Here is a 27,145-nt window from a genome sequence, read left to right on the forward strand (position 1 = left end):
TCCCCGAGGAGAGATGAAATCCCTGTGGCATCACCAATATATATATATGTCCCAGCCAAGAGGGAGGAGATATGAGAGCAAATGGGTGGAGAAGGAGGATGCGTGGAAAGCTGACAGGTAAGAATAAGACAGTGACGCAGTAATGAGCAAGGAGACTTTCACTGGTCAGAAGTGCCACAGAGAAAGCTGTGCTTCAACTCCCTGTTGACAAGGAATTCCTTTGTCATGCTGATCTAAAATTATTGGCTTGATCTCCTTAAAAGCAAAGTGACAATGGTCCAGTCCCCAGTTCGCGGATATCTATGCAATCACCAGGCCTCTCAGCATTCCTCTGACTACCACCGAAACCTGCATGGCCACTATGAAAATTCAGCAAGATCATGACAGTCAACACACCACTTGTAGTGAACTGTTAAGAAAACCTGTTTGGAAATTGCAAGCATGCTGTTCTATACCTCGCTTTATGGCATTGCGTTTTAGTTTGGATCTTTTTTTTTAATGAATGAGCAAAATCCTCAGAGTGAAACTGGAATTATTTGGAAAATATGGAGATTATAAAGGATTTTCCACCATGCTGCTTCTTGGACACACAAACACTAAACATCTAGCTTCATTCACAGTGATATAACATGTTGAGCACCATTCATGTGTCAACAGGAATGATCCCAGATGCAGTAATTACTGCACTACAAAGACTATAATGATCATCTAGAGGCTGGCAGCAGCATCATGTTCAATGAGAGAATGTCACTTTTCTCTGAATGTGGAAAACAAAGCTAATGGCGCGTGTTGTTTTGTGAAACTGCAATTAGTTTTAGAGTTGACACATTCAGCTGATAAAAAGCCACAAATTTCATTTACAGAGATCTGATTTATTTACAAACTATTGAATCAGCGAACATTTAAATTTCTGGTCACCTCGGCTGTAGTGGACACATATTTTTCTGCACCATTTTTAGGTCATGACTAAAAAGCTGGTTAACCACTGGATAAACAGGGTTTAGGAAGACTATAGGAGGCCCTGATAATGGCTGCCGATGTGGCCATCATTTAGTATTGTGGAGATAATAGCTGTTTACCAGACAGAGAGCACCATCTTTAAGCAGTGTCATAAAGACCAGTAGTTTCAAAACTGCTAAGGTCTTTATAAGAAAACAATAACACTGTAAAAAAAACATGATTTTGTGGCTTTGGTGTTCACTGTTTCTGGACATGTGTAACAACACTGAGTTAATTTGAGGTGAGACACCACAGAAAACAATTATTACAGAAATCTTATGACAGCTGACTCCTGAGTCCAGAGTGACTTAATAGTACTTGATGACCGTTATTTAAGAGCCAAACCAAAACGAAAGTTAAACTAGCCGTAAAATCCCACAAACTGTTTAGTGATAGAAATGCAATTAAAATGAAAGAAATCTTCAGGAAATATCTTTTGTAGTTTTTGTGAACTTGGTCAAATCTGTCAGGACAACAAGGATCAAGAGGAAGAAATTAACTGAGACTGATTCCTTATAGCTGTGAGTCTATAAATGTGTAAGGATTACATAATCCTGAATATCTTTTAAAAAAAAAGAAATATCCTAGAATGATAAAAAGAAAAATAGACCAGCGCAAAACCTTTTTTGACCCTTCCAACATATTTAACTTTGCATACCCCAAAACATTTTTATTTTTAAAAAGCATTAATCAAAGCATTAAAATAGAAAATGATACAACATAAAGAACAACATGATTAACAAAGTGAATTGTAGAGGAAGCACTTGTGAGATATTACAACAAATGTACACCTCTGCGGCCTGCAGGATAAACACACTCCGTCTCTTAGGGTCACAGGTGAGTTAGAGGCTAGTGGCAGGGTACACCCTAGACAGGTCAGCCAACAATCTCACTGATAACCTGACATGCATGTCTTTGGACACAGGGACACCCACAGAGTCACAGACAGGACGTCTCTAGAGTGACTCTACAAAAGTCCCCTGACTGGCCAGAGATTTGAACCTACAACTTTCCACACATGGGCCATTAATCAAAGTAATTTGAAAAACTCTTTGAAAAACTGTAAGAATGAAATAAAATAAAAAAACTTCCCCCCACATGCTTCTTAATATCCAAACTTTAATTATTCCTAATAGACTGCATTAAATGATATTGCAAGTAAGATGTATTATAATATGTATTTTAAATCATGATTAAATTGGATTATGTAAAACCATCACCCTCTGCCATCTGGAAAATTCCAGGTCACATGAGTCATTCTCATATTACTCTTTAGTTCATCATCAGATTTTTCAGTGTTAAAAAATATTTTGAATCTTTCTTTGACCCCGTAATGCCAAATGTGTCATATTTTATACACACGTTTTGAGACGTCAATGCGATTTTTTTTACCCCTTAAAAACCAGATGTGTAAAGTTAACACATAAAGTGTGAGCAAAAAATATTAAAACTCATATATGTGAATTAATATTTAATTTCTTGTTTAAACAAAATTGTCACAAGCTTCAATAAACACATAAAAAGGCAGTTATTTCATGGTTCAGGCTTCAGATGGTTACGATAATAATTCAGTAGGACGAAGTAAATGTTCACTCACGACTTTGCAGAAAATATTTTAATTTCATTTGCAAGGTTATACTGCAAATGAAATCAAATATACAAAACATAATTTTTAACAACTGTTCAGCCTACATGAGTGCAATGTCGTTGTAAATGAAAAAAAAAAGGTCTGTTACAAAAATAATGCTATTTTCAAAATTTGTGAATTACTGTTTCCTTAAAGTTTTTAGAGAGGGTAATTAAAATTAACGTTTTAGATTAAAGCGGGTTGTCTGTCTTTATGTGATCAGAATTGAAATTAAAGCATATTTTTATTTAAATCTTAAACCAATTGCACCTTTTTAATATTCTTCATCTTCATCAACAGTCTGACATGCACAGTGTTTATTTGAGCCTTTGTGTTTAACTTAATGTCAGTGGAAGATAGTTTATATGAGTTAAATTTAACATAGCACCAAGTAAATAAGTAAAATGTATTTATGTAGAACCATTGTAGACAAGGATCACAAAGTTATTCACAACAATAATCAAATAAAAATATAGACATTAAAACACAACAATAATATTCATAATTTAAAAGCAAGCCTGTACAAGTAAGTCTTGAGCTACTTTTTAACCGTTTCATTGCAGCCCACAGAAACGAAATCTGAACTGTAGTGGTGGTGCATACCATAGTTAAGAAGCCACAACCTCAAACAGACAGTCTCTTTTAATGTTCAGTCCAAAAAGATGAACCACCAACAGGTTTTGGTCCAAAGATCTCAATGACCTGCATGTTTTATATGACTGCAGTTCACTAAGTAAGTAGGCATTCAACCATGCATAGCTCTGGAAATAATCACAAAGATACATAATGCAAAGACAGCAAAATAGGTGTCAAGTGAGATCACTAGCGAGCCTAATAAGTAGCTGCACTTTGCAGTGAGTGATTTGTAAGTGATCCAAAAAGGACTTCCTGAGGCCAACGTACAGTGAATTACAACTTTGAGGAAACAAAAGCATGAATTATCATTTCTAATTCTGACTTGGACACCGTTCGACTGAGGCGGGCAGCATTTCACAGATAAAATGCAGGATCAAACAAGGCTATTGATATGTGTATTAAAACTAAGAGCCTGATCAAATCTGACACCTACATTTTTGACATTTGATTGAAACAATGATGAAGACCCAAGACTAATAATCAGAGTGCAAACAAAGCTGTCAGTAGCACAAACAAAAACTTTTCTCTGTGTTAACTGAAAATAATTAGCAGCCATCCAGTTCTGTATGGCATCAATACAGTCTTAAAGGATGGATATTTTTACAACATTCTTTGGAGTAAAAGAAATGTACAGTTGGATATCATCTGCATAACAATGATATGAGACACATTCAAAGGTGTTGAAGTGATAGCAAATATATATTGATGCATTCTCAATCACCCAGGAAAGTAAATCTCCAAAAAGTTGATTCTGTTCATCTGGACGTAGCATTTTGTGGGAGAAACGTTTCGTCACTCATCCAAGTGACTTCTTCAGTCTCAGCTGACTGCAGGTTACAACCGCTGCCCAAGCGAAAGCCTGTAGTGATCCCATGTGATCCATGTGATCCCTTTTTTTCTAAACACCGGGTCTCTGTGGCTTTTAAACCCCAAAACACGCTGCGCCAAAAATTGGTCCACCCCAAGGATCGGGTCCCCCGACACAAACAGAGCAACATAGTGTACGCTGTTAAGTGCCAGAAGGATTGCCAGGATTTATACATCGGGGAAACCAAACAACCTCTGGCAAAGCGGATGGCACAACACAGAGGAGCTACCTCGTCAGGCCAGGACCCTGCAGTCTATTTACACCAACAGGCCAGTGGACACTCTTTCAATGATGAGGATGTACACATCCTGGACAGGGAGGAACGCTGGTTTGAGTGCGGAGTCAAGGAGACCATTTACTTGAAAAGGGAAAGACCATCTCTGAGTCGAGGAGGGGGCCTAAGGGTACATCTGTCACCATCTTACAATGCTGTGATTGCAGCCATTCCCCAACTCTCTGTGAATGGTACTCATGGCCATTGATCAGTGGGTTTTGATCAGTGGTCATGAGAATTTGCATAATTAAGATTAAGGAACTGACCTCCCAGCCCATTGTTCCTCAGTGGGCTGGTTTCAGTCATTATCCAAATGTACTGTTTATAAGATTTGGGGAAACCTGCAGTCAGCTGAGACTGAAGAAGTCACTTGGATGAGTGATGAAACGTTTCTCCCACAAAACGCTACGTCCAGATGAACAGAATCAACTTTTTGGAGATAGCAAATACAGTGCAAACAGAACAGGTCCCAAAACAGAACCTTGGGACACACCATAGCACAAAGTTGCAAATGAGGACGCCAAGCTGTCAGCAGCAACTGAGTAAGTTCTGTCTGGAAATAAGAATTAAAAACATTTTAAGTCTGATCCAGAGATGCCCAGCCATGTTGCTAACCTGTCAATCAAAATACCATGACGAATTGTGTCAAATGTAGCTGAACAACGTTTTCATCTGCATCTCTCTTCACTAAAATGCCACGAGAAACTCTAAGAACAGCAGTTTCATTAGGGTGATAGATCCTAAAGTCAATAGTTCAAATTATTTGCAATTGAAAAGGGAAAAAAAAATCTGAATTCATTGGAAGGTCTGTAAATGGTTTTGTTGTGTATCTTTCGCTGATGTTGCTTTTGTGCTTTAATTTAAGAACAGTTTCAGTAAAGACTTAATTTTGTACCATTGTAAAATTTTTAACGTAAAATCCTAGTCTGCAAAAATAACAGCTGTTAATAGTTACCACATAGATGTGTAATTTTACTCTGCAATGTAAAAGAATAGAAAATGCATGAAGTTGAAAAGATCTTAAAGCTGTCTGTGGATGATAATTCCTAAAGTAAAGTTTTGTTGGTGTAAATATTGTTATAATTATCCCGCAGTTTGACATTGGGATGCAATGCTCTGCAGTATGAAAAATATATATACAGTAAAATACAGCAAGGCGCCAGCCAGATTACTCTGGCAGCCATGACATGGAGGTTTGTGTAGTCTTTATATCAGTCCAGATCTGCTCTGATATCAGCACCACTGGGACATGTGGGAGACCTGTTTCTGTTCTTGGATTACTGCTGATCCCAGCAGATCTCTAACTCTGATTTCACACAAACCTGCTGATGTGTGGAACGTGAAGTGCGAGGAGTTCGAGAAGTTCACTTTTGGACACTGTGAAGGTGATATTAGCGGAACAAGGTGAGCCTTGTTCAAACCAGGGGAAATGTTTACATATTTTTTCAAGCGAAATGTGACCATAAATATGTAAATCTGTGACCATGTTAGTCATTCTGTTGCTTTGTCCATGACCGTGACATGCCACTTGTGTTTATCTTTTGTTACACAATCTTCCGACACTATTGTTTGACCATGACAGATAGATAACTTGTTTCTATAAACTATTCTTGGTCAAAAACCATGCAGACTGCTGTCATGCTGTATGTACTGTTTGGCTCCTTTGAGAAGGTAAATAAAGCTACCACAACCATAATGTATAATACAGTATTAGTTTTATATTTGAAAAAGTAAAGTTTGAAAATAAATGTCATAATGTAACATATCTAAGAAAAACTTAAAGGTGCCAATCCATGAACTCATGAGTAATTTGCACCTTTCTTTCATTATCCTTCCCCGTGGCTGCAACCTGATTTTCTTCCTCTGTCTCACATCTTTTGCACCAAACATGATGTTAAACAAGAAAAATCTATCATATATTCTTTCTTCTTGGTTATATGGGCAATTTGTGTTGCTCATTCTTTATTACTGCCATCATGTCAAATTCACATCAGTCAAAATTAAACAAGAATTACTATTGTTAAGCAAAACAGTCCCAGAGCACGATGCTTCACTGTTTCTTCTCCAAACATGGCTCTTGTCATTGCGGCCAGCTCAATCTTTGTCTTGTCTGACCATAAAACCTTTGTCCAGCTGCAAGTTTCAGTCAATTTTTAAGGTGCTGATTTTAGAAACAGGTTTCTTTCTTAGTCGGCACCCTCTGAGTTCACGGCATCGCTGTCCACTGTGACACCGGTGTTCCAGCTATCCCTGGTTCATGGCATGCTTGAGGCTCGGTGGCTCGTGGGTTAATCCTGAGCATACCAACTAATTTCCTTTCATCTGAGGGTGACACTTTATGTCTCCTTCCAGACCTTGGCAAATTGTTGACACAGCTGAATAATTTGTACTAACGTATAGGTTGTTTTTGACGATCTTGTAATCTGCGGTTGTTTAGAAATAACTCTAAACTTTCACAGCTCTCCTTAGATCTTCACAGAGTTCCTCGGATCTTCCAATGAGTATTAGATTTAAGTAAATGTATGTATATATTTGAACCTATATGTATCCTTTTGACCCAGGGTTTATTAAAGATCACGATGACTAAATTACATGACATTAAATGGTAAATGGCCTGTATTTGTATAGCGCTTTTCTAGTCCCTAAGGACCCCAAAGCGCTTTACACAACCTGTCATCCACCCATTCACACATACATTCACACACATTAATGCCCATGATGAGCATATGTAAACTTACGACTTGCCAAAGTGTATATTAACAATGGTTTAGTCTCAGGATTCAAAACATATGCTTTGTGGTGTTTGCATGTGTGGGTGGTGTCATGCTTGCGTCTTCTGAACTGAAGCATTCATTTGCCTCCTGAAAATGACTATATTCATTATTTTCTTTTTGCAAGTCATATTTAATATCACAACTGTTTCCAGATAATTATTATTTTTATATAAGAGCAGAACGGATGAGAAAGAAAATGCAGGAGACTCCTTCTTTAAATAAAATCATATTTATTTTACAAATTTGCACAATTACGGAACAGTGGTGAACATTCATACAAGTAAACACCTATAAATGTGTGTAGCCTGACACACTTGTCTCACACGCGCGCGCACACACACATGCACACACAGACACACTCACTCACACACATCATGTACAGCATGTACGCAATAACAGAGTTTCATATACAGCACACAGACATACGGGCAGCTACCTACAAAGCATTTTGCTTCCTTCCTTCAAGTGTAAATCAGATCAGATTTTGTCCATCTTGCTCATTTCACACATTCACAATGCTCCAATGACTCAGTGTCGTTACTCTAGCAATCAAACAAAAGAGGTGAAGTGTGAAATGCAGACATACTGTAAAGGTGGGTGCTGTTAGCTTCTGTGTCCAGCGCAGGCAGAAGCTCGTGTTTGCAGCTGAGGTGAAGTTTGTTAAGTGTTTTAGAGTAAGTGAGCTCTGCTGTCACTGAGAGGCTCTACAGTGAGTTGCACAAACAGGGCAGCTCTCAGACCTTGGATATGTCTTCTAAAGGCGGATTAAAAAAAACAAAACAAAACATGGCTTACATTTATTAAAAGCCTTTTCGTGCTTAGGTTTGATTTTCCCAATATTATGGCAGTGATTGCTATATAACTTTAAGGATCTGCAGTACCGACTTTGGACTGGTGGTTCATAGTATTTGCTGTAACACTGAACAACCTATACATTTTTCTGACAGCTAACGGTAACACCTCATTAGGTGATTCATTAGCTGCTAGGTAACACTGATTGTTTAGCATTTGGCATTTAAAGTGGAGAGGAAGTGATACAACTTTACAAATAACTCAAAAAAAAAAAATAGAAAAAGGCTTTGATTGTCTTCACGCAATTCTTTGTGAGGAGAGATCTCCCTAGATACTTTAACAAAAAATACTTTTGTGGTTTTATTGAGCACAGAGGAAACAGAAGCATTTCAGGCAAGGTGAGTAGAGGAGGAGGAAGGGAGAGATTGGACTGCAGAGGGGGGAGGAGAGGAGAAGGCAGACAACAATAAAGTGAAATCTAGTGGAAAAACATAGAGGAATCTTTAAAGTCCTCCTTGTCAGCAACTTTCTAGCCTCACTTTGAGTTGGGCCGCAGCTCCTGTAGTGTATCTCTCTTCTGTTAGTCGTCTTGAATGACTGGCTGAGAAAGTCTTTTCTCACTGCTTCTGGTTGCAGTGTCAGGTATATCAGAATAGACAGAGTGGCACTGTTAGCTGATTATCTCGCTCTCTTTTTTGTTACGGTTAAAATGTGCACCATCCAAATAAAATGTTGCCGAAACTGGACGCAACAAGCAAAGGAATGTGAAGCCCATAAATCCACAGCACAGGGTGTATTGCTGGTAGGTTTCAGACCTCCACCTGCCCCTGTGTCAGGTGAGCCCTGAGCTGCTGGGCTGCACTGACGATCTTCCTCTGGTGTCCCAGCAGGTTCACGCCGAGATCCTGGACGTCTCTGAAAGAGAGTTCAGACAACAATATTCAAATCTTGACAAAATCAATGTGTAAGAGCAACATAAAATTACCAAGGTAATTTTCTAACAGTTTGGATTATCCCAGAAAGTTGAGTCAGTTCACCTGGACTTTGCATTTTCTCCCACTGAAAATACAACTTTCTGGAATTTCCTTACCAGGATGATTCAGCATCAATTTTCCCATCCTACTGTTGCCAAAGTCCATCCATCCATCCATCCATCCATCCATCCATCCTTTTTGCTTAGGCTGCTGCCCCTGCGACCCGGCCTCGGATAAAGCGGATGAAGATGGATGGATGGATGGATGGATGGATGGATGGAAGAAAAACTTTTGAGATCAACAAAAAACCTGTGCGAAGCACACAGGTGTAATCTACAAAGTTTTATGATGATGGTTGAAATCGGAGCTCAAGCATGGGTTCTTCATGCATTCGTTCCTCTTGGACCTTCTTGGACCCTCGTGCTAACTACTGGCCCACCATTCTGTCTCTATTCTATTCTAAGATTGTTTAAAGAATTAAATCTGCAGGTTGCAGAAGTTTCTCCTTTCCTTATCTTATGGTGACTTGTTTTGGTTATCAGATACCTACAAAAACTGCAAAATCCTCTCGGCTATTTGTCCCTCATCAGTTGCACCATCAGAGCACCTTTATCTTATGGTGTCTGTTTCATAACACTAATGGAGTGCTCAGTGAGTTGCAATGAGACACCTACAGGTCCTGACCAAGCACCAGTATGCAGGGCTGCTCTGAAATGTTTTTGTGCACTGAAATGCACAAAAAAAAAATCGGCCTTGTCACTTTTGTTGCAGTCGGTCTATCGTGTCTCTCTCTCTCTCTCCCTTCTTCTATTTTCTTATTATTCTAATTTCATTTCCCTCTGTCTGTCTCTCACTCTGTTTTTGGGACTGGTGTCCCTCCGCCTGCACAGCTTCTCCACAGCTAGTGCTACAGCTGCCTCCTGTGTCTATGAAGGCTCATTACTGCTTGTTGCTGGTACATTACTACTGTTGACGGCGCAGCAGCAATTGCCCTGACAGCTAACATGTTGCTCAATTTGACATTTCCTGTATCTATTTCTAGCTTCTCTTTCTTTGTCTCTCTTAGCTTTCAGCGCCACCTTTTCAGCTCTTCTTTCACACTAAACTCTGTTCAATAAGGTGTGTAAGAGCACAGCAAAGATTGGGGAGGGTCCAGTTGCATAAAGAGATTTGATAGGGAAATACAGTAATGAAAATGAACAAAAAGGCTGCCAGTGCTTCTGGCACAGTCTAAAAGTGCGTCGGCCCACTGGGCTCTTTACCACTATGCGACAACTCGACTTGAGGATTCAGTGGATACCAGGTGGCTGGTGTGCTTGATAATACTCATGACATAGCTAAAATTAAATTAATGACTGATCTAATTAAATCTTAAGTCAAGAAGCCAGCTTTAAAAATGTTTGATATATTTTTCTGTATTTTTACGTTTGTAACTATCCATGCATACTCACTCCATCGTAAGCTTGCTGACGCTGTCTAATGTGTCCAGGTGCGCTCGATCAAACTCATCCTGATACCTCTCCATCCTCAGCGCTTTCAGCCAATCACTGACTGTCACCACTGACGATAAGTCTGTGGGAGTGGGGCTGAGCAGCGGCTGGGAGCAGCTTCTGTAAATGTCAAAAATGAGAGCACAAGAATCCATAACTGCAGCAGATTGTGCATCACCTGCTGCCTCGGATATGCTTTGCAGGTGCGTTTGCCAGGAGCTGGCGTCTCACCGAGTTGGCTCAGCTTTGAGGGACGCAGGGTGCCTGATGAGTCGATCCAGAGAAGACAGGACTGAGTCGAAACCTGGTCGGTCTGCCCGCTCGGCCTGCCAGCACTGAAGCATTAGAGAGTGGAGGGCAGGGGGGCAGTTGTGGGGGGCCGGGAGACGGTACTGATCTGCTACTGCCTTCATCACCTGCAGACACAAAGAGGAAGGCATCAGACAGAAGTAGGGCAGATGGAGTCTTGTGCAATTAGCCTCCATGAAAGGTCACAGATCTCTCAGAGCTTTCAAGAATGACTAAGAGAAAATTATGCAAATTTCATCAGTTTGGCATTTTGTCACCGTTTAAATATGCCTGTTGTGTAACAGGAGGAGGGGGAGGAAAGTACATTTAAGTACTGGAGGGCCACATTTGTGTAATAATACGTTTATTCCTCTAGATTACTGAAATATTGTACATAATGAAGGCTGTTTTAACAGCTTAAGCATTTAAAATATGATTTACACAGCACAAATTCATCTTTATTTTGCAGATACAGTATTTTCTGCATCTGTCAGCGTCGGTAGTGATTTGATTTTATTGGTACTTTATTGCTACATGATGCACTGAATGCAAAATTTAGGAGATTTTTTGTTAAAAACTTCACATTGGCTGAGAAAGGCAGATAATAATGCCTAATCCATGAGCTTGGCGAAACTTTAATTTGGGCTAAAGAAGGACTTGATTAGATCACTGTGATCCCATTTATTGACTTCATGAGCACCTCATTCTTATGAATGATATGAATGCTATAGCTCAGGAACAGCTGGAAGGAATATTTATGGTGCAAATATCCGTTTGTACTCGAAGATGAAGTTCAAGATCACTTTGATGTCACGTTTTTGGATGTATCTGAAGAACTTATATGCAAAATATGAAAAGAAAATCCCAAAGGTCAAAAGTCAGCTTCACTTTGACATCATAATGTTAAATACACTTTTCTGTCTAATATTTAAAACATGAGCAGAGGGCACCCTTTAGTCCAATACTGAATTGCTTTTGTTGATATGTAATTTCTTGAACACTTTATTAAATTATGTATTATAAGACTTTTAAAAAACTCAGATGTAAATTGCCACCTGACAAGTTAATGGAAGAACACAACAGCAAAGCAGTAATTCAAGTTAACTGTATATTGTTACACCATAATAAAGATAAGTGCACTATAGCAAGGGTTTTGCACATTTGCTTCTTTAACAATTCAGGAAACATTTTTCTTCATACTCACCTCTTGATTGCTCATGTCCCAGTACGGACGCTCTCCGTAGGACATAACTTCCCACATCAGTATTCCAAAGCTCCAGACATCACTAGCTGAGCTGAACTTGCGATGCTGAAATGCTTCAGGTGCCGTCCATCTCACAGGAATCTTACTGCCCTGATAGATGAAAACAGAGCAAAAAACATATACAGTCACTCAGTGATGATGGAAACCAAGCTAAAAGGCGCTCCTTCCCTTCTAACCTACCAGTGAGGCAGTGTAAGTTGGTATGTTGTGGTCCAAGCCCCTCATAAGCCTGGAGAGGCCAAAATCAGATACTTTACAGACCAGGTTGGAGTTGACCAACACGTTCCTGGCCGCCAGGTCTCGGTGAACAAAGTTTCTCTCAGAGAGGTAACGCATCCCTGCTCCAACTCCCCTGAGCATCCCGACAAGCTGGAGGACACTGAACTGACCTTCGTTCTCCTGAAGAAATTAAGAGACATGATGGAGAAAAAAAAGTCTCCAGTGTGGTGTAACATGTGCAGGAATTCCTGACAGTGCGTTGTTTTTCTCACCCTGAGGAAGGCATCCAGGGGCCCGTTCTCCATGAACTCAGTGATGATCCTCTCTGGAGGGGTACGGGTGATAACACCCTCTAGTTTCAGGACATTGGGGTGGTCAAACTGTCCCAGGACTCCTGCTTCACTGAGGAACATCCCCTTCTCTCTGTCTGATGCCCCCCAGCGCAGAGTCTTCACTGCTACCAGCACTTCCCTGCGACCCAGCGGATGGTAACGACCACGAGAAACCTCGCCAAATTGGGCTGTAATGGAATAAACACGGAGGAGATTACACTGTGCTGCTGCCAGCATGTAACAACAGCAAGATTTAAAAGAAAGGAGACCATGAAACGTACCTGCACCAATCACCTCCTCGATCTTGAGGTGAGTTGGGTCGATCTCACGGGCAAATTCTTTGACGGCCTCGCTAGGGTCCTCATAAGTGGATGGGTCAACGTAATACTTAACTCCACCTGGGAACAAGAAATCTACTTTTGAAAAACTGATTCAGAACTTTTAGTCCTTTACTTTAGACATGTAATCCCAAAAACAAGGTAAAAATGATCTTTTATAATGCAAAGCTGATGAGCTTTACTTTACACACAGATAGCATTTCTTTGTATTATTCATTTAATAATAAACATATAGAGCATCTTTATTTTTTTCCTGTAAAAAAACAATGAATCCCAAAATAAATAATTCATTTTATTATATTTCACTCACCTCTGTTACTGATGTACCTCTGGAGTCGGTCACTGTATGGACTCTCCCTCCTCTTACTGCCATGTAAAAGCAGTCAAAAACTGAAATACCAGATTAAAACATACATGCATTCATCTGTTATGGCATTTATACCACAACCAACCTGCGAAACACCACCACAACCACAATGGCTGCCACGACAAGGAGAAACGCGGCCCCACCCATGACTGAGCCCACCAGCAGAGGAAGCCGGGTCTGGATTTGCTGTGAATGCTCCTCTGCGGGAGAGAAAATGAAACACCTTCAGCTATCAAGTTCAGATGTGCTTTTTTTGGATATACAGACCACTTTATCTTTAGTTACAGCGATATATGTTCTATTTGAAAGTTTGATATTGATGTTAATACTGAGGCAGAGATGTTTTCTTAGTATTAAAAATGACAAAATAACTACAGAGAGATGTTTGCTGTGTTCATACCGAGGTGTTTAACCTCTTAATTTTTGAATTCAGGTGTTTTCAATCCTATTCCCACAGGTGCAGCCATGCAGCCTGTTTTTAGAAACATCTGTAAAAGCATAGGTCATTCTAAATGCCCCACTGAGGTCGAGCGTGGGAACTTATTCCTCCTAGCTATTCCACAATCAACGGTAAGTTGTATTATTGCGAAGTGAATACGCTCAGGAACCACAGCAGCTCGGGCAGGAAGTGGCAGACCATGTTAAGTTATAGCACAAGGTCACTGAGACGCACCTTTCTGCTGATTCAATAACTGCTGAGTTTCAAACCTCTGACGTTAACACCAACACAGAAACTGGTTCACGGTGTGGGTTTCCATGGCCAAGCAGCTGCTGCAGGTGAAATCTGTAGGTGGCCCAGGACATGTATCCATATAGTGTAACTTTGGCCCTTCTAGTGGCACCATCCCGGTTCTAATTGTGGGTTTTTGAGGTTGAATTCTTTCTTTTTCAGGTGTTCAGAGTTTTGTTATGTCTTTTTTATTTTTGAGGATTTTTGGAGCCTTTAGTTCTTGTTTTAATTTAGTCAGTTTTAGAGTTTAGAAGTGTTCCTTCAATAGTTCCTGTCTCAACGTCCTGTGTCTGCTCACTCTTTAGCTCCGGTTTCTAACTTACTCTTTTATTTTGGCAGTCATTTCTCTCCTGCGCTTCGATTCTTTCCCCTCCTGTCTCGCTGTCTTTGATTATTATCACCTTTAATTTTGCTACCCTGGTGTGTCCACTTTTTCTAATTATATCACATCTAGTCGCTGATAGCTGGTTTTGTGCTTCTGGTTTGCAACACAGTCTTCTCATTTCTACATGATTAAGTTTACATTGAGCAAAATAAAGTGCACTGAAAATGATTCACAGTTTATTCTTTGTTCCCTAGTTTCTCTAACTGCTATCCTGAATTTATCATGCTATCCTGACATCTTCCTCTGGTCTTACTCTTACTATTTTTTATGTGAATGGTAAGGCCTTATATTAACCGCTAAGCTTTGTATTACATATAGTAATGCAACTTCACTGAGATGAATGTAACTGCAGTTACAGTAATTGAAAGCTGCCCCAGCTTTTGTCTGTTTTTCCTTTGTAAATGCTTGTTTTTGTACTAAGTACAGTTGTGCACACCCACACTCAAACAACAGCATGTGCATTTATTTTAATGCTTATGCCAATATGATCTTTTGACAGTTTTCTATAATCATTTCAAATCAGTTCAATTCAGTTGTATTTATATAGCATCAAATCACAACAACAGTTGCCTCAACATGCTTTCTATTGTAAGGGACAGACCATACAATAACAGAATATATACTTTTTTCTTAAACTATAAAAAAATTAATGACTGTGTGCATTACCTAGAGGCAGCGTCGTGAAGTAGATGGTGTTGCTGTAGGGTCCGTAGCCTCGCTCATTTCGAGCTCTGATCTGGAAGGCGTAGATGGAGCCGGGAATCAGAGACTTGACGGTCACTGTGTTAGTCTCACTGTACACAGTCAATGCGCTGTCCACGTCTGAACCCTGACGAACAGAGAGGAAGGGTCTGTTGTTTGGGCTCAGTTTGTTTTGTGTACAATCACGGCCAGTATGTTCAGTAAAGGATGCCTTTGTGTGTATTTACCCAGTGAACACTTAAACCACCGTTGTTTTGTTGTTTGAATGCCATACTGTGTTATGGTGGAAAAAATGGTTCCATTATAAAACATCTTGTTGCCTGCGCAGGCTGGCCATTGTGAACACGAGTTAATGTTCTTCTTGTAGTTTCTAGCACATTTTTGTACATTATAATTTTGTCAGTTAAACAAAGAAATCTAAATAATTCTGGTAATACTGGAAGAGTAAGACAGGCTGCAGTCAAAACAGCAAGATCATGCTCACTGCTGTGAAAACAGGCCAGCTCACTAATAAAGAATACACCACACGTCGGGTAGGTAGAGAGATGCTTGTAGTCACGGTGAAAGTCAAGAGGCCCATAAAAGCTCACCATCCAGTACAAGATGGTCTTCTGCTACAGATTTGATGTGTATTCAGAGATGCTCTCTGCATACCAAGGCTGCAACAGGTGGTTATTTGGGATGATGTTACTTTCCAATCAGCATCAAGGAGTTTGACTATTCTCCTTTGACTTCTGGGATCAGCAAGACATTTTCACCCAGAAAACCTGATCTTTTCTCTTTTTTGAACCATCCATCCATCCATTCGCTTCCGCTTATCCTTTTCAGGGTCGCGGGGGGCGCTGGAGCCTATCCCAGCTGTCATAGGGCGAGAGGCAGGGTACACCCTGGACAGGTCACCAGTCTGTCGCAGGGCTAACACACAGGGACAGACAACCATTCGCACTCACATTCATTCGCACATTCACACCTAGTGACAATTTGGATTATCCAATTAACCTATCCCCACAAGTTGCATGTCTTTGGACGGTGGGAGGAAGCCGGAGTACCCGGAGGGAACCCACGCAAACATGAGGAGAACATGCAAACTCCACACAGAAAGACCCCGGCCTGATGGTGGAATTGAACTCAGGACCTTCTTGCTGTGCGGCAACGGTGCCAACCACCGTGCCACCGTGCTGCCCTTTTTTGAACCACTCTCTTTAATTTCTAAAAACCCTGCCACGTTCAAAGTCACTGAATTCACCTTTCTTCCTCATCCTGATGCTCAGTTTGAATTTCAGCTGGTTATCTTGACCACGTCTACATACCTAAACGTGCTGAGCTTCACGTAATTGGCTGATTAGATATTTGTGTTAAAAACATGTTTATGGCAAAACCAGTCCATAGAGTTGATACTGCATCTGTCTCATCACAACCATTTCGTAACCAAATAACTTGGTTTTGTAAGAGAGGTTGTGACGTCCCCTCACAACCAGCTGCTATCAAACTGAAAAACGAATGCTGAAACCTTCTGCCGGTATGTGTGACTTCACTGAACATACCTTGTCATAGTATCTGAGCTGATACTCCAGGATGTCTCCATTAGGCCTGTCTGGCTGAGGCCACGACAGAGTGATGGAGTCCGGGGCCCGGCTCAGCTGGTGCATCATAGGAACGGTACTGGGAACTGTGGGTGACAAGAGACGATACTTGAGCACGTTAAAACAGGAGAGCTGTTAGTTCACAAGTGACAGTGCCCACATGAGGGCAGTGTTACAAAACATGTAGACAGAATTCAGTTGAGCGTAAAAGTGAAGTAGGAGTTTTTATGGTGCACCAGTCAGGATCTAGTTTCACTCAGTGAGCTGGGAGCAGTTAAAGGGAACTTTCTGGCATTCCATTCATTTGATCAATAAGCTCTGAGAGCACTCACAGGAAGATTTTAGATAATGTGAGCTCATTGAACCTCCGAGCCAGTCTTGATCGGTTTCATGGAAAATTGTATAATGGTGTACTTGGTGTGCACAATGCCCCATTCTCCTCTCCTTTGCCCACTCATCTGCTTTCATCTTTCTTTCTCTCCGTCTCTTTGTCTTCCCATCTCTCATTTGTCCCTTTCTTCCTCCACAGTGACCATAATGGGATCTGACAGGATTTTGTAACCTCGAGCAACCTCCCGTTCAGAGAGCAGGAGCAGAAAACATGGAGCAAAGAGACCGAAAGAGAGGGGAGGAGGAGGGGGAGAGAAAACTGACACACACACACACACACACACACACACACAATCTACGCAAACGTCATCATCAGAGCGTCTCTTCCTCTTTCATCTCATCTTTTTCATCGTCTCCGTCCTGTTCTCACCTGACTGGCTCGTAGTGAAATTGATGCTTGAGTATCGAACTGGGAAAGGACTCAAAGCTGACACTTCATTCATGGCTTGCACCTGTCAATACCAAGAACACACAGATGTGAATTTCAAAGCCTTTTTCTCCCCATTTATATTTATGACACGCTTCAACGTTTGAGAAACAAAGACAGACACGTGCAGCGTCCACTATGACAGGTCAACAAACGCCAGGAAATGGGGAAATATCTGTCCATTATGAATAAGGAATAAGCGATGCTTTAGTCAAGGTATGCCGAACTAAATATTAAATGTTGGTGTGTATTTACTGATGCGGCACTTATAATAAAATAATAGAGCACAGTGGATTCATCTCATCTGTGGGTCCAGGAAGTGCTTCAAACTTTGAGTGAGATAAGACAAGGAAGAATCTTCTGTTTTTCCACAGCACCTGTATGAGATACGTGACCCTGGTCAGCAGGTTGTTGAGGGTGACCTTGGTTTGTTTCAGGTTGGTCTGGGAGGGGCTGAAGGTGACGCCCTCCCCACACCAAGAGCACAAAGCCGAGTTGGTGAAGGTCGGTGACGGACAGATGCGACACACCACCCCGTACCACACCTCACTTCGGCCTCCCATGTCCACCGGAGGGCGCCACCTCAAGGAAACCCCACCATCGCCGCTCTCATACTCCCAGGTCAGAGAGACAGGAGCAGACGGAGGAGCTGCGGAGAAAGCAGAGATGGGGAGAATGGGAGGAGTTTGACATACATAATGCAAGCGGTGGACTCTAAGATGGAAGCATCTGGTAAAATGTTTAAGATATGAAAGAACCTGCAGGCTGGCAAAGACATTTATGCAATGAAAAGTAATGGAAAGAACTTTATAAAATAGTTTGATGGTGAGGCAATTTCGTATGAACGAGCGTAGGAAAGTTTCATTCTTAACAGGTTTTTCTGTTGGTGCAATTTAAAGATTAAAATAGTCTTTAAAAGCAAAAGGATTTTGTTCCATTGACTGTGTATCTCGGTTCTCACAGTCTGAGCAAATGACAAATGACTCCAATGAGGCCCCTTGAACGCCTCGCAGAGGAGCCAGGCGTAAACAAACAAACAGACAAAGCTCACTTGTGCAGGCAGAAGAGTTGGCATCGCTGGCGGCCCGGTAAAAGCCGCTGCGACATTCACACACACTCGATCCCTCATGGCTGGTTCGGCTGTTGGATGGGCACACAGTGCAGGGAATAGAGCCTGAAATAGACTTAAAGTAGCCCACAGGACAGGCTGTAAGGAGACATGAAGACAGAAGAAAGGTTGTGTTTTATTAACAGCTTGCGGTTATATAAATAAAGTGATCACTGCTCCATTAGCGGTGTTCACTGCTATGAGTTTGCAGGTTTAAACTATGAAATGCTGCAGCTGCTGTTAAAGAAACAAGCTTAAATTTGGGCTCAGATGCACATACCACTATTTTTTTTTTATATGGTCAGAAAATAACACACTGATAACATTCAAGCCAGTTAAGAATAGCCAGCACTTGGATTTGTCGCTGAAATACATTAATAAAAGTTCAGCTGACCAAATATCTTTTGCGCTCAGACTAGCTTCTTCTGGACCTTTCAGTGATATCACACCGTCTTTCTCAAAGCTCAGTTGTCAGTGCACTGTTGAAGTAGATAATGGAAAGTAATCTGCATGACATTCAAAGCGAAAACTTGGGAAGACCTCAGCAAGCGGACCTTCAGTTAAGATTGCTTTGTCAACTCTGATTGCAAGGTGCAGCTAATACTCACAGGTTCACTGAAAGTGCACGTGTACATCATGTGTGACGTAGTTTAAATTGAACATCTGGCATTATTCAGACAATTCAGATTTTGTTTTATGTAAGGTCTTTGCGATCTGTATTATGTGCAGCTCAGAAGTCACGAATATCAAAAAAACAAACAAAAAAACCCTCTTACTTAATCCCTTTTTATTGCTCCCCTCATTTTGTCCAGAACAAAATCAAACTGCAGTAACTGGTTTGGGGTTAAGCATCAATTTCAGCTTGGCTTGTGGTTCCCATTGGTTCAAAAGTTCATCTGAAAGGCAGCGGTCTCTTGTTTGTTGTTGGCTTAACCCAGAACTATCATTAACTTTTGTTTATAGAGGAAGTGGCCAGCAAACCGACAGTCACATACACACACACAAAGACACACACGAAAGGTCATAGTGAGCGTTTTGAAGGTGGAGGTTGACTTATTTACCTCATCTGCACCACTCTCCTCCTGGACAATAAGCAATATGATGATATTACTTACAGAAGCGTTCGTTTACTTCAGCATAAAGACTGTAAACAGGAGGAGACGGTTTAGCCACAGTCTCATGTGGTAAAAGCAATTAATGATAAATATTTATACACACCATAATTAGGAGTTTGAGTGTGTTGATTTGTGAGCTGTAAGGCTGCTGTAGGGCAGATTTGTCTCACTTTGGACAGAATTGGATGTTTTTATTCTCCTTTTGCAGTATTTATGCTAACCTGGCCTAACCGACTGCTTATATGATTTGTATTTATCGTACAAAGAGCAGCAGAGAGAGTGGTGTCAGCCCTTCTAGCAAGTAAGAGTAGAAAATATTTTCCCTAAGTGTTAAAACACTCCTTTAAAGTTTTTTAACTTGTCTAACTTGTCTGAGTTAATATCGCAACTCAAGCGTGGAAGATCGTTCTTGACCTACCTAACAATAACCTCTGTAATCCCTTCATGGCAGCAGTTTTTGTCTGACGACGGTGGTCTCTTTCAGCAGAGTAATGCACCCAGTATTTGAGGAATATGTAAAGGAGTTCAAGGTGCTGTGTAGCCTGTATCAGTGTGACAGATTCACTTTCACCCTACCGAACTTCAAGGATCTGATGCTAACGTCTGGTGCCTGATACCACACGACACCTTCAGAAGTCTCGTGAAGCCCACGCCTCGATGGATCAGAGCTATTTCAGCAGCACGAGGGAGGCCAACACAATATTAGGATTGTGATTCTAAAGTTGCGGCAGAACTGTGTAAAGATATTTATTAAGTACTAAACAATCCTTCTACAGTACGGTGCCTTATATAATGAGCCACTCCTAATTTCTTTATATTTTCTTAAAAACGAGCCAGATTTTCCTGTAATTTCTGTAAAGTTATCTTGAGCATTAGTTCTCTTTCAAGGTTTTTCTTTGCACGCTGGTTGTTTTTTTTCACTCCAGTCCTTGTACATACCAAGCCATTTTTAGAGGAATATTTTTTTGCTTATTAAGCCACTTAACACCGACCTATGAATCAAGTACAAAAAGGCACCAAAGTCAAGGGATTGACCAGTGTTGTGTCTACACATAAGAGATAATTTCACAAGGAATCTATTTTAAATTGTATCGTTAGGCAATTTGCTCATCCTGGCCTGTCACAAAAGCATAATTCTTTTCCTGTTTCTTTAGATGAATCTTTAAAAATGGCAAAGAAAGCACAATTTGTTGGATTAAATAAAGTAGAGCTGCAATGTGTGCGATGTGTCCTCAAAACTTTTGAGTAAACTGGAAAAATAAATGACAAAGTGAGAAGTGACAGGTCTAAAAAACTATCTACAGCATGAAGAGCTGACACAGGATCTGAGAGATGAATCTGACCCCTGCGATAGAAACAAATTGAAGAATAGAACAAAAATGGTCTCAGTAAAGGGGTGGGTGTTAAGGCCTAATTGCACAAGAACTGAAATTAAGATCAGTGCTAACAGGTCTTATGGAGTGATGAATCAAAATTTGTGATTTTTGGTTCAAATTATCAACATAGAATAGAGACAGGTACAACAACCAGTGTCTGCAGCCATCTCTAAAACGAGGTGGAGGCTCTGTCATGGTCAAAATTGACAGAATTATGAACACAGAAAAATATGATACACCATGCAAAATGACCTAGTAAGTGTTTCATTGGCAATGACAATGATCCCAAACAAACTAGCACTGTGCAGTAAAAGCATACCTGGATAGAAAAATACACAATGTAATGCTATTAGTCGTGGATTGGCCTCTACATTGACCTTAACATTATTGAAGCACTGTGAGATCATCTTGACAGAGACCAGAACAAAAAGGCAGCCAACATCCAAAGAAGAGCTTTGAATGTCCTTCATGAAGCCCGGAGAACGATTCCTGAAAACTTTCCTAAGAGAGTTTAGGCTGTGTGGTCATACCAATTATTAACTTTCAATGCTTATTTGTTAGAACTGTACAAGCTCTCTTGTTCCCTTATATAACAAATTTCCGTGTATGTTTGGACACATTTCAATAATTCGCTGCACGCATTCCTCATTCTCCAAGCAAAAAATAAAGAAACAAGGGTTTTCTCAAGACTTTAGCACATTACCGTAACAGGACCACTTCATTCCTAGGCAAATATTTCCCTATTAAAACATTTTATTGGCCTTTTTTTAATAAAAAGGCCTACTGTCCTCATATGTATTCAGGAATCATGTGCTGGAATTCATAATCCATTGGAACTGTCAAATCAAGTCACATTCAAGCATAAATTGATTATTTCTCTCGCTCTTTCTCTCTCATACGCACACTAACACGCACGCACGCACACAAACAAATACCATTTGAACCTGCAGGCTGTGTTATATGACAGAAAAATCTGTGAAATCTGCCAGTTGTTAATGTCAACTGACCGCTGAGGTCAAGGTGACTGACACATGACTTCATGCTGCTGCCAGCCTGAGCCTCGAGTGCTCGTACTTATGAGGATTTTGAGTCCACAGCCTCCAGGTTGGTCTGCTGCCATTTTTACACTGCGAGTGTGTGTGGGCATGTGAGTGCCATTAAAGGAGTGTCGGCTAAAGGTTGCATCGTTCAAAATGTGCTCCCTTTGTCTGAAAGCTAAATGTAGAGTATGTGCGTATCCTCAGACAGACAACCTCTTGTATTGTTGAGTGCAAATGGCACACTAAAAACCAAAAAACATGACCCAGCAGTTTCATATGTTTTTGGAGCCTTACAGTACCCTCGGAGTTGGAGAATGAGAGCGAGGGCATCAGTGGGAGCAAACCCCTGACCTCGCTTATATAACCTTGTCAAGAATGCGTAGCATGTCTTAAACTTGACGTGCTAAAAGAGCGCACGGATGCATTTATGCATGCTTGGCGCTGGTGCAGCAGTGTGGGAGGGGAAGATAAGAAGGCACAAAGTGGAAAAAAAAAGTGGAGAATAAACAGATAAAAGGCTTCCTGTGTTCTCACTTGTCTCTGAGAGCGCACCTTGCTTTCAAACAGGTGTGAAGTGAGAAAAAGGAAGGGGGACTAAAATAATGCGAAGACAACAAAGAGAGAAACCAAACTGGGGAAGAAGTGAACATGGAGACGGATGGACTGAGACAGCTGTAGGATGAACAGCAGAATTATGTATATAAGCCTGAGATGATGGGTGACAATGAGGAAATTGAAAGTGGAAAGCAGCAGGAGGGCGACAACAGAGGAATAGAGAGGAATATAACTTCCTCCATCTTTTATGTCCCAGATGCACATTAGCAGACGTGTTCTCCTACAGCACTGACATGAAACATGACTTTGCTACAAAGCCTCTCATCACCAGCGTTATGAGCTCCCTCAACCCCCTCCTCCTCCTCCTTCCCCTCCCCCTCCTCTCCCGCATCCGCCCGATTTGAGCAGCCAATGAACGTGCAGAGCCCTCTGCCCTCTTGCTTGATCTGCATCCCTCTCTCAGTCACCCACCCAGCAATAAAACAGAAAGCGTACCACCATTATAAGCTCAGTCACAGATGCCTTTACATTACAAGTGTGCAAAAGTGCACACAGCAAAGTCCCAGCGAGCCCTGCCAACAAAACAAACGAGCGTCTCTGGCAATGACAGATATAAATATCGCTCGTTTGTTGAGGTGACTGAAAACTGAAAAGATGACACGATTAAGCGTCAGAAAATTAATCTCCGACTACACACACTTTGATAATTTATTTGTTTTTCATCTTTTCGAACCAAAGGTAAGGATTTTCTGCTTAAGTACAGTTAAAACTTTGTGCTTTTGATAGATGGAAATAAGCAATTAGCATTTTGAAAAGGGACCGTTCGCAAACAAACAATAGACGAGCTGAAAATGTGAATACCGATGTGCTTACAGCTTCACCCTAACTTTACACAAAGAAAAAACTGAGGTCTTATTTTTAAATATATAATACCTTTAAGTCTTGCTTCAAAAATCCCTGCCATGTTTTTATCATAATCCAGTGGATTACTAAATGAAGGGCAATGAAATGAAAAGGAGTGATGGGAAGAGGGCAGTGTGTGAAGGTACTGCATATAAACAGGAGCCAACTTTTATATGTCATGTTTTTCTTAATTTGCGGGTCATTTTAAAACAGCAAACTGCTCTGAAAGCAGTCAGGGATGAGATTAAGGTCATAAGGTCAGTTTGTGGCATCATTTATGAAACTAACTCACAACAAACACGACCGGGTGTGTTATTCGTGTGCTATTGCCACAGTGCATTGATGTTTACATGCAAGCGTGTATGTATTTACTGATAGACGGATGGGCGGGCGTATGGGGATAGGGATTAATTTGACAAAGGCTGCATGGAAAGAGAACGAGATTAGGCAAGAAGGATGACTGAAAACTGCATTTATTTTCTAAAGAGATAAAGAGATAAACACAAGCAGAAATAAGAAAGCCACGAGCTGAGTAATTTGATGTTAACATTGTACGTTGGTATGTAGATCACTGACCCAATTTCTGTCTTTTTTTCCTCTTCCTCTCCCTCTTTCATGCACTCATTCCCTCTTTTGGCTCCCAGCATAATCTCTCTCTGTTTCTCTCTCTCTCTCTCGCTCAGACGCACAACAAACGCACGCACACAAACACACAACAGTCACAGATGCGACCACACAACAGACTACATTCGGTAATTTAGTGGATCCTGAAAACAAGACACACACTGAATCGTGTGCTCTAATATTGTCTCTCTTCCTCGTAAGCTCCAGCAGCACTCTACCACACGTGAAAGCAAAATAATCCTTTGTTGGATTTTCACCGCTGATGCAGCGACAAAGAAAATGATTTGAAGACTCCCTCTTACATATCTTGACAAATTACTGCATTAGGCAAATCCTGCATGTTCACAGAAATCTTGGAAGGATTCAGGATTCACCGTCGCTCCCACGGTGAACATCGTGCAGTTTAACGAGGCAACCTTTTGACCTGCACACTCTTTGTCGAGCTGATGTAAACTGATTCAAAAGACAACAGTGTGCACTAAAAATGGATGTTACATAATGCAAATGACCCTAATTGTAGGTGGAGCTGTTGGAGCTGCTGGAGCTGCTGGAGCTGTGATATTTACCTAAGACCTTCACACATTCAATTTTCAGCGTGCTGACGTCTTGTTTCCTCTTCCCTGGGCCTGCATCTGCCCCTGTAAGATTTGAGCTCTCAGCCTAATAATCATGACAGCTCAGCACCGTTTCTGACTTAACAGGGATCATTTTATTTCTTTCAAAACATTTTTTTTAGTTATTACTATCCACATTTAGCAATTTGCAGTCATGTTTCTGTCTCTTCTGCTCTGTTTTTGCTGTTTTTTTTAACCATTTCCCAGGAGGCCTTTTCCAGGCTTTTTAGCTGCTAAATGCTCCAATAGGTTTGCCAGACTGCCCCTAAGTGTGTCTACATGCCTGTTTGGTGCCAAGCAGAAAGTGTACAGTGGCTTTTTTACTGAAAAAGGAGAAGTGGCAATGAACTGAACTCTGAAATTTGCTGTGATAACGTTTCATAAAGCTGGAGGATGTGCGGATTCACGTGACAGTTTTTGAGAGCCCGGCATCCCCATTTCACATGAATGTTTAAAAAAATGATTGTAATTTCTCCACCGAACTGCCCTGTGAAATATAATGAACACCATCATAAAGAGTTTTGACTCATGTAGCGATTGATTTGATATGATGTGTATGTATTCAAGCTGATTTATCACCGCTGCATGTCAACACCCTACAGCCCAGTCGATACAGTACGTCATTGATCATTTCACTCAACTGTGTTTCTCTCAGTACTAATAGACTGGAAAATCAATTGAATTCCAGCGCTGCTGATGAGTAGGCTTACTGAGGGCTTGATGAAGAAGGGGACACAACTGCAACTGGGAAAATGTAGTCGGTATATTCTATGAGACGATTATCTACTTTGTTATTTGGTGAAGAGTGTCTGTTTGGGACTAAAGCAGACTCAAAATAATGTCACACTTGCACTCGTACGTCCTCCCCTGGCCAAATGTTCTTGTTTCTCACCACAACCTGCCTCGGGGTAGTTGGTGGATGTGTCTGTGCTGAGAGTAAGGGCTCTGGGCAAAAAATCAGGACAAACTGACATGTTGAATATTTCAGGACGTAGTCTCACGCCACATAAAATATCAACATGGCTTCAAGTAAGCTCAAAGCTCCATCTGAGCATCCGCCACAATAATCTTTGTCCTAAACCATCAACAGTCGCTTAAGGGGACTCAAGCAGAAGGTGTGTATCTGAGGATGATGCACATCCAGCAGGGACCAACTCAAGCTGCCTCAAACTACAGAACTGTTTCATGTTTGGCTGAACAGGTGTAACTGTGGCTTATGCTCGGTCATGTTTCTGCCTGTCCTCTCTACGTCTCTGTCTCCCTTGTGGGATGCAAATGTCAAAGGAGAAAAACGTCCTGATGCTGCCTGGCAGAAAAATAAAATAACTTAAACATATGCATCTGTGACTCTGCCACAGATCTCAAGCTGCACCATCAACTTCACAGTCAAACTGACCTGACCTTCTTTTAAAGGATCATCACCAGGAATGAGAGATGCAGTTATAAACAGAGACTTTTAGAAAAAGCTGCAGTCTGCAGCGCAAAGAAAGCACATCAGGACTGAAATCAACCAAGACCAGTACTCATCATCTGCCCTATTCAAAGGCTGTGGCTCCCTACAAGCTCTTCCCCTTTTTCCACAATGAAATTTGACTTGAAGTGCTTTTTTTGACACAGTGGTCAAGATCCAGTGTGTGCAGCGATTGCACACCTGTAAGTGGCCAGAACAGGTCTTCCAATCAAAACATATTTTACTGCACAAGATTACAACCTTGAAGCAGATAGGAGGCATATTTTTTTTTATAGTTTCTGCCTACAGGCCCAGCCTCTAACCTTTTTGATTGCACCTCATATGAGTGACTAGTGGCACTGTACAAAACTATATCTATACGAAAAAAAACTTTTAAAGGAGTTTTAAAAACTATTCTTTCGTTTTCTTTTGTCCTCTCATTTGAAAAAAAAAAAAACCCACTATTTAGTCAGGTGTGTGCAAATTTTTTAGCAATCCATTTAATAGTGTTATCAAATCTTTCAAAAAATGAACATCCATGAAGCCATGCAGTGCAAATGCATATGGACCACACTTAAGAAACGTACGTCCTTGCCATATTAATCTGGTTTTGCAAATAAAGGAATGCATGATCTTGCCTTGGATCTAAAAATAAAAAGCTATTAGTGCTGCATGTGGTTAAAGGCAATCATTTAACACCGATCGTAATTTTCCCATGAGACTGAGAGGTGGGATCTGATAATCTCCTACGTGCCCCTAAAAACGATGTCTTGCTTGAGGTGACAAGCCTGAGTGTGTGGTTGTCAGGTGGATTTCCAACAGCATTCATTTACATTGTAGGAGTTTAAATAGCAAGTGTAATGCAAATTTTTGTGAAAATTAAAATGAAATGCATTTAATG

General features: G+C 40.9%; 1 protein-coding gene across 1 annotated transcript in view; it reads right to left on the bottom strand.

Annotated features, from left to right (window-relative positions):
* Positions 1-7,397: 7,397 nt before the first annotated feature.
* The window catches only part of ephb6 (eph receptor B6), a 43,466-nt gene continuing 23,718 nt past the window's right edge, over positions 7,398-27,145 (bottom strand). The window contains exons 6-19 of the mRNA XM_085291827.1: positions 18,511-18,666; positions 17,837-18,108; positions 17,403-17,484; positions 16,604-16,728; positions 15,024-15,186; positions 13,328-13,442; positions 13,186-13,241; positions 12,819-12,935; positions 12,478-12,725; positions 12,167-12,385; positions 11,927-12,076; positions 10,666-10,850; positions 10,396-10,554; positions 7,398-8,885 (exon numbers count right to left, since the gene is read on the bottom strand). Of these exons, the coding sequence (XP_085147953.1) occupies positions 8,780-8,885; positions 10,396-10,554; positions 10,666-10,850; positions 11,927-12,076; positions 12,167-12,385; positions 12,478-12,725; positions 12,819-12,935; positions 13,186-13,241; positions 13,328-13,442; positions 15,024-15,186; positions 16,604-16,728; positions 17,403-17,484; positions 17,837-18,108; positions 18,511-18,666 (2,153 nt within the window). The 3' untranslated portion in view covers positions 7,398-8,779. The remainder of the gene's footprint in view (positions 8,886-10,395; positions 10,555-10,665; positions 10,851-11,926; positions 12,077-12,166; positions 12,386-12,477; positions 12,726-12,818; positions 12,936-13,185; positions 13,242-13,327; positions 13,443-15,023; positions 15,187-16,603; positions 16,729-17,402; positions 17,485-17,836; positions 18,109-18,510; positions 18,667-27,145) is intronic.

Source organism: Mchenga conophoros, linkage group LG11 (genome assembly GCF_057382185.1).
Source record: "Mchenga conophoros isolate Kocher_MC1m ecotype Shallow Benthic linkage group LG11, M_conophoros_male_GT1.1, whole genome shotgun sequence".
Taxonomy (NCBI): domain Eukaryota; kingdom Metazoa; phylum Chordata; class Actinopteri; order Cichliformes; family Cichlidae; genus Mchenga; species Mchenga conophoros.